Genomic DNA, 13,811 nt, shown 5'->3' with positions numbered 1-13,811 from the left:
CTTTTGAAAGGATTCTGGGACTGTTGGCCTGTGGGTAAGGACTAACTTTATTTGAAAGTGTTTAAGTTTATTTTGATCCTAAATTTAGTGAAGGAATGAGGCATAGAAGGGGGAGGGGCAATTCGCACCATGGTCCATGTGTCACCAAATGGAGAATTCAGTCTATTCTGGGGATTTTAGCTGAGTTCAGGATAGTTGACGTTTGAATTCTGTTTACACTTGGCTAAACACTACTTCCTGTTTCTAAAGAAGAGAACCTTAACAAGATTTGGACATGGCCCATACAAATGTTTTGTAAGAAGGAAGTGTAAATGAATTGGAAATGTTTCCAGATTAGATTTCCCTTAAAATACCCCTGGGCTTAAAGAGTGAGGGGAGAGTACTTGGCAAGGCTGGTTTGGTCCTGTGAAGAGCTGGAACGCTTTGCCAGATCCATGATGGCCACCAGATTGCAGTGTTCCTGACATCCAGCACCAGAGGCTAGCTCTGCCTGCTCGCAGACTAAGCAGGACCTCAGATGAATCTGTAGCTGTAATGTTTTAGGTTTGCTCTGACTTGGGGTTTAGAAACTCAGTCTTCCCTGCTAGGTTAGGTAGATTCTGCCTCTGTATTATACCTTTTGAGCAAGTTTTAAAAAAGAACTTGCCCTGTATGCAATACACTATTATTATGACTTTACTGTAGGTGTTTTATTTATTTTGGAAAATTCACTTCAGTGCACGGTGTGCTTTTATTTTTATCTCTCAGAGGACTTATGGGAGGTTGACAAGACTTATTCATCTTGAATTTGAAACTTCCAGGCTGGCATTTGAACTAAATAATTCACTGTCATCATCTATATCAAGTTTAAGTGGAAAATACCTTTCTTTAATGAGCGTATGTTACTTTTTGTAGTTAGAAAGAAGGCTATAAATATGTTATGGAAATAAAGAAATGTCTCATCTGAAGGGCTGTGCCAGCATGCTGTCCTTGTGCTGCAAGTAAAAACATGCTAACTTGTTTCTGAATTGATTTTTCTGTTCTTTTGTAGGTGTCAGTCACTAAAGCTGACCAAGAACTGGGATTTGCCATCCAGACATGCTTTATCTCTCCATATTCAAACCCTGACAGGATGTCTGACTATACCATCATTGAGAACATTTGTCCTAAAGATGAGTCTGTGAAATTCTACAGCCCCAAGAGAGTGCACTTTCCTATTCCACAAGCCGAGATGGATAAGAAGCGATTCAGCTTTGTCTTCAAGCCCATGTTCAACACCTCCCTGCTGTTCCTACAGTGTGAACTGACATTATGTACCAAGAAGGAAAAGGACCCCCAGAAGTTGCCTAAGGTCCGTGGGCTTTCATCCATCTAGACTGTTACTTTGGCATTTTTAGGTGATGCAGTGACCTACTAGGCAAGTTTTAATCCCTGTTACTGCTGGTTGAGGTTTTTGGTTTTGGAATTGCCCAGTTGAAGTAATAAAGTCAGGGTGAGCTGAGAACTGTGAGTTTTATGGAGTCTTAGAGAATAAATCCTGAAAGTATGAATTTTTTCTTTCTTTTCTTCCATATGTGCTACTTAGTATTACCTTACGAGTGATAAATCAGGATTGTTTTCCACTGAGGGAGAGATCTGGCTTTATCTCCAATGTCAGATAGTGTGTAGTGCCAGAAGCACAGGGAACCAAAAGGACAAGTTCAGCATGAGGATTAATTTTTCCAAATCCCCTTGAGTCTTGGATTGCAATTGTTTTTTGACCTTCTCTGTATGAGTTATAAGGTTCACTCATTTCAGAAAGATTTCTAAGGGAAACTAACAACTATTTTACTCTTTCTCAGTTCCACATCAGTTCATTGTGTTTGCCTTATGTTACTTTCCATATTGAACTACTATATTCTGTTGCTGTAACAGAAACCAGAGCCCTTTGGCCTCACTGGAATGGCTCATGCAGTGGCTTTGCTAGCTTAATCACAATGCCTCTTTAGGTCAGCTTTGTGTCTGAAAGGTGTCTTCTGTTATAGTTTTGTTTCTGTATCCTCCCATGATTATGAATAATTTCCTATGTGCATTTATTCCATAGATACCACACAGTGTAAATTAGCATCTTATCCTTTTGTACTCACATGTCAATTGATGTCTGCAAGGCTAAGAATCAAGCTGTATCATTAATAATGCATATGCGGAATTCTTTCACTTAATATATAGGCCATAGGAAATAGGTATAGAAGAGGGAAAATTATCATTATCAAATAGATTACCATTGATCTGAATCCCTTGCACTATTATATTTCCCTGGGCACTCATTTCTTGAGAGTTTTGTCTATATATGAAATTATAGAAAATCTGATGGTAATCATTAGGAGCATACAAGGTAACTTAGTATCAATTTCTTTGCTTTTGGAAGCATGGATACTTTAGGCTGGTAGATGTTCACCTTTCAGTGTTCATCAAGATTAGGGCTCAGTGGATGGTGGTAGAGAGCTCAGTGCTTGGCTGTGGGACCCAGTCACTTCCTCCAAGCAGAAGGATAACTTTTAGGAGTTAGGTATTTAGGAGAGGAGGCCTGGCAGTTTTCAGGGGTCTTTGTTGGTAATCCTAGCTTTGTGGTATGTCAACCTGTGAAAATTAATCCTCATGTTTCTTCCAAGGAGAGTTCTGAGTCCCAAGAGATGACATGATGGGATGTGATCCTAAACCTCAAGTCACCATTCACCTCCAAAATAGGGTATAATGGAAAGGGCACAGGAATAGAGAAGAATGGCTTTCTGCCTAGTCAGGGAACTTTGAGCAAGTACCTCAGCCCTTCAGATCCTGTATGTCCTCACCTGTAAGCTGGGATAATAGTACCTGGCTTCCTCTGGTTAGAAGAACAGATGAGACAATAACTATGATGCAGCAGAGGCTTAGGATGAGCTGTTACCACTGTTTTCCCATTTGGTGCTTATAGTAAGATTTCCATATTTCTAGTGACTTCTGAGTGCTTTCTGTGACAACAGAGAGAGCCTAAGAATCCTCTAGGAAGAGGTTTCAAAGGTCATTACTCTTTGCTGATGAAACTGAGGCCCAGATAGTTAAGTGTCTGGCCCACTGAGATAGAGTGAGATTGGGGTATAATCATAGATTCTTACTTGTCTTAAGAACTGATAGGGCACTGAGAATAAAATAGAGAAGAAGAGTAAAATGTAAATCTTTTCGATAAATATGCCTTTCCACAGAAATTCCATTGTTTCCTTCTACCTGAAGGTTTTTTTTTAAAGATATTTCTCTTGCTGTGGTTGGTGGGGTTGTCTTGATAAGTGTCTGACTTGTGTGTTGCTCAGAGTAGTCAGGACTGTAAAGTCTCACATCTTTGCTCTTTTTTGATTGGGAAGGCTGGGACTTAGCTTTTTACAGGATGCCTTGTTATATACTTTAAAAATAATTGGCAGTTTGTGGGTGTCATTTGCATTACAATGTCATCTGTTGATGAATGTAAACAAAGAACCAAAATTATTTTAAAGGAGAAGGTACTGGAGTGTGGTCATCCGTTTTTCAGATATTGTGAACCCTAGGCATGCTTCTGATAAGTTAGAGGCCTTAAAATAGCTACAAGTGACTGATATCATGGGCCACACACCTGGGTGCCACTTCGTACAAGCTGCATTTTAGAAAATTAAAAGCAGATGATCCTGGGCTGAAGGTGTAGCTCGGTAGTAAAGTATATACTTAGCATGTGCAAGGTCCTGGGTTCAATGCCCTGCAACCCCTTCCCTCCCCCAAAATAAATAAATAAAAAAGTAAATGACCCTGGAAAATTTAATTTTGCAGTGCCTTTACTAGGATTTTTTAAAAAATCAAACAAACTTAACAACATTATTATCTTTTTGGATAACAAATGTAAAATCTGTCACCCATATGATGCAGTATATGATGTTTCCCACAATCACAAATTACGAACATTTATCACAAATGTTATTACAAACCATTTACATGAAACCAGCTCAGTGAAGGGCCAGTATTAGTCACATAGTTCCCCTGTTTTTCAAACTAACTCTAAAACTTTTGGTTGTTTTGTGGAAGAAGGGGTGAGGAGGACAATATTTATAAGTCATTCAGTGAGATTTGCGTATTCCAAGGCAGCTGAAAGTATAATGAGTCTGCCTTGATATCTCCCCGATTATTTAGGGTTCTCGAAAAACACACAAATCTCATGCTTTCCTGTAGTAAACAGCTGTGAGCTGTCTGATAAGGGGCCACACGGCAACTGTGCAGGCCAGGATGGCGAAGGCACTTTGCAGCGACCCCTGACTGCTTTGCTCTGCTTCCCTATAGTGTGTGCCTCCTGACGAAGCCTGCACCTCCCTGGATGCCTCCATGATTTGGGCCATGATGCAGAATAAGAAGACGTTCACCAAACCTCTGGCAGTGATCCACCAGTCAGAACCTAAAGGTGTGTAATTGGGGCTCAGTCAGAGAATGGGACCCAAAGGGTACTTCTAAACCTATTCAGTATTGTAAAGTTCAGTTTTACTCAAAAGATAAATTAAGGGCCTGTTAGTAACTTTAGAAAGGAATTCTTTGTCCAAGGAGTGTTTTCTTTAGCTAGTTCTCCTTCTGCCACTGTGATTGAGTTGTAATACATTTATGAAGTATGTCTTCCTTAAAAAATTAGATCACTCTTCTTCTCATTCTGATAGGCTTCCATGGAGTATGGAACAAAGGTTTAAAGTTACCTCTGGTGTTCTGGGACGTGCTTCCTGTCCATAGCCCATCTCTCCATGATCTATAGCTAATGGTCGTGCTGGTTATAAGCTAATGCGATGCTTTGTCAAAATTGCAGATGCCTTTGAGAGAGAGTTATGTCTGTTAACATTGTTCATGTTGAGTGTGGGAGCAGAAAGAAGGTGGAGAACCACCACCCAAATGCATTTTATAATTCAGTTTTCATAACTTTATACAATCATATTTGTTGCCCAGATCTAAGAGTCCCTCTTCCTACACATGCAGAAACATTAAGCAAGCTGCATCTTCTAGGAGAAAAGGAAGAGTGTGGCACTAGTACCTGGGAGGACAGGCAGGGCAGAGCCAGGCTTGATGTAAGTCAGGCCAGCTGAACCAGTAGAGAAGTGGAGCTGGGCCCAAAGAGGATGTCAGGAATGGAGATGAGGCCTTATGAATTGTGAGGAGAGCATCTGACAGGGACTGCATTGCAGCTGCAGGGGGCACAAACAAGTGTGGACCCAGCAGGCAGCTGTCAACATCTGAGGGATTGAACCAAATGTCACATAGGCTATTTGGACAGTTATAGTTGTCCCTGTCTAGAAACAACCCGTCACTCTCCAGAAGCCTTGCTTGTGTGAGGGTGTCAAACTAAGAGGAGGCTGGAGAGTGAAAGTGGATTCCAAACCTCCAGGGTGAGCTATTTCAGGGCTGGAGCCACAGTCCTCTCCCACCCCATGGAAGGACAGAGAGGAGCCAGATACCAACGGCCTTGACAAAAGTCAGTGAGCATACTGGCTCCAGCTGCTGGGCATTAGCAGGAAGACCTGATGACTGGGTTTGGGGCCACCTGAAGAGGACACTTCTGATCTGAGCACTGTTGGCCTGATATTTGACAGAACCAGGCAGCTGGGGTGGCTCTGGAGCAGGCAGGACCTACCAGAACGAGGCATATGGTTGCTAGCCAGTTTCTTATTCGGCTGAGTGACCCTTGTGTGGAAAACTGTGCCATTCCAATTGTCGTATCTGTCTGTGGCAGCTTCACCCTTCCTAGGGACATGCCCATGTCAGAAAGGAAGGAGAGCGTCGGAGGAGAGTGCTGGCATAGAGCCAGGAGCCTGGGCCACCACTCGACTTTCCCCCACCAACTGGCTGGGAGACTCCAGAAAACTCTCCTCACTTCTTCGGGTTTCATTTTCTCCATCTGGAGAGGAGGCGTTTGGATCAGGTGGCTTCCAGACTTCCAGCTGCAACATTCAAGTATGCTGTTGGATGGAGCAAAATAATTTTTAATTCATTTCCCAGCCATCCTGAAGTCAGTTTGAAATGTACCTGTTAGACGTGGAGTGGGTCCTCCACATTGTTTTTGTTGATTTTTTTTTTTTTTTAACTTTTATTGGTTGGTTTTCAACCATTTGAAAGTTACAACAAACATCCTTCTTTAAGTGGGTTGCCCCTGAGTTCCTTTTTATTGGGTTCAGGGGAAAGAAATAAGGATAAATTAATTGTGTTGCAAAGAAATAACAATTGGGCAACAGCTGGCTCTGTTTTGTCCTGTGAAAGTGGTTCAACAATAGCAGCAGCTCCTCACACTGCATCTGTTGCTCCCACCTATTTTGAGAGAGGTAATTCTGTGGGTAATTGAAGGCAGCAGCTTGCTTTTTCCCATGCCAGACAATTATTACACATTAATATTGCAGCAGTATAACTTCCAGCAATTTATTCATTTTTTTTTAAGTCTGGTGGTATTTTCCTAAGTAATTTTTCTTGTAAATTAGGTAATTACTTTTATTTAAACTTGGTGGAATTATACTGAGAGTTCAGTGTATTTTGTTACATAAAAGTTCAAGAGGAAAGTTTTACCAAATATCAAAGCAATTTCCTGAGATTGGCTAATTGAGACTAGATTTTAGTGGAGAAGCACATGGGCGAAGAAAGTTTATTGCTTAGATTTGTTAAATTCATGAGGTTAAACAGTAGGCCAGCTTCCCAGAGGCTATATGCAAATTTGCTAACTGCCCTGAATGGGTAGGATTTCTGACAGTTTTCAGCTATAGAATAACCCCTCCCCCTTTTATTTTTTTTATTTTTTGCTCTAAAATCATTTCACCTATTGTAGACCTTTGGAGTCAGCATGCTCTCTTCTGCTCACAGTGAATTGGAATAGTCCTTTGATTAGGGACTATGATCATTTGCTGATACCAGAGGTTCATTGAAATAATAACAGCATCATGAATGTTCTTACTGGGATCAGGCAAATCACTTTCTGGGATTAACTTTTTGGGCAAAAAATTCCCATCCAAGGGATGCTTCACTGTCCTTTTATTATCTAGATGCCCTTTGAAGGAAGCTTCAGCTCTCTCTGGCATTTGATTCATCTTATTTTTTGATAGTTGGGTTTTTAGGGGCAGCAGATAAAGGCAGAGCACCAGGCAGAGGGAGTGTTGACTACCATTGCCAGTAGCCTGAGCATCCTTCAGGTGGTGTTTCTTCCTTCTGTAAACAGGGAGAGCAGACTATTAAGACTTCCTAAATAATTCTGAGTTCATTCTCCAGTCACTGTTTTTAGTGGAGCTTTCCTGAGCACATCTCTGCCATCTTGTTTTTTAAGTCCTTTGGGAACCACCATTGGGTTATCATTCTTTTTCTTAAACTTTCAACAATGGATTATGGTCCTGGTGGTGGTGATGATCCAACATTTATTGAGCATTTACTTTGTATAATGTTCTGTGCCAAACAGCTTCTGTGGATTCTATTTAATCCTCATAGCACCTACATGTAGAGACAGATTAAATAACTTGCCCATGGTCATGCAAACTATAAAAGCAGATCTGGAATTCAAATCCAGGCTTTTTGATTCTATAGCCTATGCTCTCAACCTCTGTGCCTTCTCTCAGATGGAGGGTGGCTCCAATTTTTAATGAAAATTACCAACGACACAGGCATCTATCTCTTTATACCCTTTTTCCTTTCTCCCTTTCCCTTCTTTATTCTATATCACATAGGTATTCACAGTACCACATACATACTCTAAGGAATATGAACTGGAAGGAAGATGATGAATTTTAGGGGGAAAAAAGGTCTGTTCCTCTAAAGGGCTAAGAAAATGTGGAGACTGTTTAAAAATGTATTAAAGTTTAGGAGAAGTTCTGTGACTTAGAATTATAATGCACACACACACACACACACACACACACACACACACACAAACCCAGAAAACATGAATAGCTTATACGTATTATGGTTTATGGCAAAACAATTAAAATAGTTGAGGTAGGGCCATCCTACCATATTTTTGGAAATATGTTGAAGTGTAGGCATGTCAGTGCTATTTGCTTTGGACGCCATGACCACTCTTTACAGCACTCAGAACAGTTGATCTTACACAGTAAAAATGGTTACACCATACCAGTGGTGATTTAAAAAAAAAAAATGGTGACAAGGAGGATAGTCATTTCTCTGAAACAGAGTACACAGAGACATATGGACAGAAAAGAGTAATAAATATCTTTCCCTAATTTGTCATGATTTATATGCAATACTTAATTCTTAGCAAGTTCAGTGTTAGAAATACTGAATTTTCTTCATATTCCCAGCCAACAGCTTCAAAAAATAAAAGCACCTGCATATCATAGACACTCAGTAAATGTTAATTTCCTCTCTCTCAACCAAAGTTGGTGGTTTTTTTTTTTGGCGGGCGGTGGGGTGCGTGTTGTGGAAGAAAAAGTTGTGAATGTCAAATGGAAGTTAATCCACAGGAGGCATTACTTTTTGGAACACGTTTGATTTTTCCAGAACAAAAATACTCTTAAGAACCAGCCAAGTTTTGTCCTCAAGCTAAGGTACAGATGAGGGGAAAACAGTAGAAAGATGGTAGAAAGGCTTCACTGGCAGAATAAGGCATTCTGTCTCTATTCAATAAGGGAGGGGTATTATAGGGATTTTTATAATTCCATTTGCTTTGCATTTAAACATTTTTTTATTTTGGAAAATTTCAAATATATATAAATAGAATGAACCCACAATCTGGTTTCAGCTACCTATTCATGGTGAATCTTGTTTTATCACTTCCTATTGCCCACTGGATTGTTTGGAAGTAAACCCAGACCCTTAATTTCATCCATAAACATTCCAGTATGCACCTTTAAAGGTTAAGGATGATCAAGAGATCTCTGGCAGGAAACCCATGATTAGATCATTTGGGAAGGCTACTTCCAGAAGGCAGTGTGAAGACTGGGTTGCTGGGGAAAATACCCAATAATAGGATATACGTGGTAATTTATAGTTATTTCTTCCAAAAAATAAGTCCCTATGATATGCTATGTATAATAGTTGATGAATGAATCTGTTGTTATTTTATTTATGAGATGTTTTTCATATTGGGGATTGAAACCAGGGGTATTCTATCACTGAGCTATATCCCCAGTCCTTTTTTTTTTTTTTTTTTTTTTTTGAGATAGGGTCTTGCTGAGTTACCCATTACCCATGCTGACCTTGAATTTATGATTCTCCTGTCTCAGCCTCTCAGAACACTGGGATTAGAGACATGTGTCCATTACCCCATCTTTAAGGCCTTTATAGTTTAGTGCAGTGTTTTTCAATCTCAACAAGTATCAACATGTTCAGCTGGTTGACTCTTTGATGTCCTGTGCATTTTAGGTTATCTAGCAGCATCCTTGGTCTCTACCACTAGATGCCAATATCAGCCACCCCCACAACTGTCTTGATACCCCAATATGTCTTGATACTTTTCCAAATTTCCAAAAATCACTCCTAGGTAAGAACCATTGTCTAGTGATAGAATGAAGATAAGTGAATATCAGGATTGAAAGAACCCAGAGAAGAGGTTCAGAAACAGCAAAGTAAGTTTAGTAAAACTTGTCTTTAGTGGGGTCTGCACAAAGTCTGCAGGAGATTTCCTCTCACCATCCCAAGTGTTACTCAGCTTTCTGTTGCTGTGACAAAATACTCGAGAAAAACAACTTAAAGAAGGAAAGATTTATTTTGGCTCATGATTTCAGAGGTTTCAGTCCATGGTCAGCTGACTTTATTGTTTCTGGACCTGAAGTGAGTTAGAAATCATGGTGGAAGGGCATGGTAGAGCAAAGCTGCTTACCTCATGGTAACTGGGAAGCAGAGAGCAAGAGAGACAAAAGGGCCCAGAGATAAAATATAGTCCCTAAGGACATGCCCCCAAGGACCCACTCCTTTCCACTAGGTCCTGTGTCCTGAAGTTTTCACTACCTCCAATATTCCATTTGATTATGAAATTTATTTATTTAAATTTTCTGTGGGGCTGAGGATTGAGCCCAGGTCCTTGAGCATGCTAGGCAAACACTCCACCATTAAGTTATATCCCCAGGCCCATATTCCATTCAATTGTGAACACATCAGTAGATTAATCTGTTGATAAGATCAGAACCCTCACGATCCAATCACTTCCTAAAAGTTCCACCTGTGAATATTATTACATTGGGAATCAAGACTTCAATGCAGGAGGCTTTGGCAAATATTCTACATCCTTCCCTCATTGCCAGACATCAGTAATGTGGGTACCACTTTGACGCCTTGTTTCTCTGTGGGCCTGCGCAGGCCTACTGTGTTTAGGAAAACGGAATTGAAAACTGAAGGCCAAAAGCTGTGGTCAGTTACTCAGGCATAACCCCAGAAATATCCCATTTATGAAAACCATGCCTCACAATCTGAGGAGGGAAATTTTGGTTCTAGAGGTAGACCAAAATTTGCTCAGAGTATATGAAAAGATTTAATTCAGAATGTTGATTATAGTTTATTCGTTCTGCAAGAAATGCATTGTTAAAAGTCTCTTTACAACAATATCTAGGATTCCTTTCTTACAGTCTTATCCCTAAACCCAAAGTAAATATTGTTGCATGCACTCTTTTCCTTTCGGCATGCCAGCTCGATTATAGGGTTCTGGTGGAGATGAGACTATTTTAGTTAGACTCAGGGGTTATGGAGGATTTGCAAACATAAGGAAGTTAGAGGATAAAATTCTTCAACCTTAACTCTGCAGCCTGTGCTTGTTATTGTTTATGTGCAGTCATGAAGGAATTCCACCCGGGAGAAATGAGCAACAACTGTTCTTGTTTAACTCTCTGAGAAGGCCCTATTTGGGGTGGGGGAGAAAGGATTAGATCATAACATAAGTCCATTAAGAATTTTAGAACAATGCCATCCATCACACAGGCCCAGCTATAAAACCTAAATTCTTACATGTGAGGTCTCCTCAGGGGAGAATTATTATTTTTAAATCACTTGGGGACTCTGAGTGACAAAGTTTAACCACAGGCGGTTGATTGGATGGAACTCTTCCCAGAAGTGTGTATACTTCTCGCATGATGCACACTATTGAGACCTTTAAATGCCTTTGGACTTAGTTCAGTGAATCAAACCACTACTTCTTGAAAGTGGGTGAATTTTGTGGTTAGATACTCCTACTTCATAGGGTTCTTGGGACTTTAAAAATGAGCTAATATAAACGAAGGCTTTTTGTCAATTGGAAAATACTATACAAATGTACAAATGTAAGGTGTCACAGTTGTTATTGCTGCCAATAAAGCTGATGGGACCAAACTCCCCAGAGAGTTCATTTTGCAGTTAGTGTAGTGAGGGTGCTCTGCATACTGAATTAGGTTTCCTTGAAAACACTGTCAGAGCTGGGATGTAGCTCAAGGGGAGAGTGCTTGATTAGCATGTGTGAGGCTCTGGGTTCTATCCCCAGTACTGCCAAAAAAAAAAAAAAAAAAAAAAAAGAGAAGAGACACACACACACACACATTTTAATTTTCTTAGTAATTTTACTGAAGTGTAACTTTTACACATCTTCTCATCCCAGAGCCACCATGTTGCACAGATCTTGGGGCACCAGTCAATGTAGTGGCTCTGATTCATCCAGTGACATTCCTTCTCCTTGAGCTGGACCATTGAGAATGCATGTTGATCAGTCTAGTTGAGATGGTTGATACTGAGAATTTATAATTTTGTCTTCTTTCACCCTGTCTACCTTTATTTTCCATAAATATCAACTCATATACTGCTTATTTTGGTCAATTTTTCACAAGTTTTTTAAAATTTTTTTTCTTCATTGGGAATTCAAAGACAAGTTGTGTGTTCCTTCTTTTTTGGATGGAAATGGAGATGACAAAGGCACTACATACCACTTTTATTTTGGTAGTGCTGGGGATGGAACCCTGGGCCTCATGCACATGCAACCAAGTACTCTACCTCTGAGCTGTACCCAGTGGTAGCTAACTCAGTTGCTGAGCCTCCAATTTTGAATCCTCCTGCCTCAGCCTCCTTAGTAGCTGGGATTACAAGCATGTACCACCACCAGCAACATGTATCACTTGAAACTCTAAAGAAAAGGGTGGAATCTGTGCCAGGACCCAATACCCTTTTTCTAGAAAAGGCCGAATAGAGAATATTTTTAGTTGGAGGCACATATAATCCCTGTCTCAACTACTCAGTTCCACTGCAATGGCATGAAAGAAACCGTAGACACTATGTAAATGAGCATGGCTGTGATCACATGAAACTTCATTTATGGAGTAAATTTGAATTTCATACAACTTTATGTCATGAAATAGTCATTGTGTTTTGATTTTAAGAAATCACTTCAAAATTTGAAATTCATTCTTAGCTCACAGGCTGTGGTATCCTGACCCCTGGTCCATGCTGTTTTGTTGAGGGCAGTGAGTCTGTGAGCACAATTACTTAATCCCTGTTTCCCAGCTAAGGACAGAGTGACACTCGCCAGTCATTTAGAGTCAGTTAGCCTGTGAGGAAGGAGTCTGGAATTCTAGTTCAACTCCTGCCCTGATGCTTTCCAGCTGTGACCTTGAGCTAATCACAGGATATCAGAATCTCAGGCTGCTTATTTGTAAAATAGTGATAAAAATTCTTTTTCTGCCTCCCTCACAGCACTGGGGTGAACCTCAAATGAGATCTTGGCTCTGTAGCACTTCATGAACATGAAGCATTATAGAAATAATGAAGCACACAAACATTTTAATAGTTTTATTGCTTGTTTCCTCCATCTCCACAAAGTACATCAATATTTTAATTGACTTTTGCTAAACAGTCTTGAAAGACCAACACTATGCCAGTTCTAGTCCTGAGGATATAGAGATGAGTAAGAACTAGACCTTGCCCTCAGGGCAGGAAAAAATGGCAGGAACCCCCATCCCCCAAGCAAATTAGAATGTGATGTGGCCCAAGTGCAAGAGGAAAGAGATGAAATGAGCAATGTGGAAGAGACCAGGGGGGCCAGGGTAGAGCTAGGGTGAGTCAGGGAAAGCTTCCCAGCAAAATTTCCAACTAAGTAGGTCTGGAAAAGGAGACATTTCAAGGGACGGCTTACAAAGTGTGGTGACATGGAGTAGCATGGGGAGTTAGGGGAACTTATATAATTCAGTGTGAGAAGCCCAGCATGGGTGAAGGACTCCATTGAGGGAAAAACAGAATTTTTTAAATTTTTTTATTTTTTAACCAAAGGGGAGTCATTAAAGAACTTAAGCAGGGCAATAACATGATCAGCTCTGGGCTCTAGAAAATTCACTGTTGGGGCTAATGTGAAGGAGGAAATATTGGGGGGTGGGGAAGGTAGTGGTAGACAAAGAGACTTCTGTGGTAATGCAGATGAGTGATGAAGAAGAGCTGAACCCTAAGACAGTAGCATTATAATCAACAGGGTACACAGCTTTGATATCAGCAACTTGGGAGACTAAGGCAGAAGGATCAAAAGTTCGAGGCCAGCCTTAGCTACTTAGTGAGACCCTGCCTCAAAATAAAATGCAAAAGGACTGGGAGTGTAGCTCGGTAGTAGGGTGCTTGCATGAGACCCAGGTTTCAGTCTCCAGTACCAGAATATACACTCAAAGCAACAACAGCATTAAGGGAAGCAAAATGTGTAAATTATTAAATTAAAAGACTTTTAAAAGTGGAATAAAATGAGAATACACTGTAGAAGCATAATATTTAAAGACATTGAATTCTTTTGTAAGTAAATAGAAAGGTACACACATACCACTAGTCTCAAATTCCCTAAGTTTTAGTGCTTGCCTTTGAATTTTCTTCAAATTGGAGTGCCTCTGTAATTGACCCTTAGCAGG

General features: G+C 40.3%; 1 protein-coding gene across 3 annotated transcripts in view; it reads left to right on the top strand.

Moving 5' to 3' along the window:
* The window catches only part of TGFBR3 (transforming growth factor beta receptor 3), a 189,843-nt gene that overhangs the window by 159,094 nt on the left and 16,938 nt on the right, over nucleotides 1-13,811 (top strand). For all 3 annotated transcript variants that reach the window (XM_079147484.1, XM_079147483.1, XM_079147482.1), the window contains 2 exons: nucleotides 1,031-1,330; nucleotides 4,294-4,411. In XM_079147484.1, the coding sequence (XP_079003610.1) occupies nucleotides 1,031-1,330; nucleotides 4,294-4,411 (418 nt within the window). The remainder of the gene's footprint in view (nucleotides 1-1,030; nucleotides 1,331-4,293; nucleotides 4,412-13,811) is intronic.

Source organism: Sciurus vulgaris (assembly GCF_902686455.1).
Source record: "Sciurus vulgaris genome assembly, chromosome: 1".
Classification (NCBI taxonomy): domain Eukaryota; kingdom Metazoa; phylum Chordata; class Mammalia; order Rodentia; family Sciuridae; genus Sciurus; species Sciurus vulgaris.
Note: the sequence above shows the minus strand (reverse complement) of the source record. Positions and strands in the feature narration are given on the sequence as shown.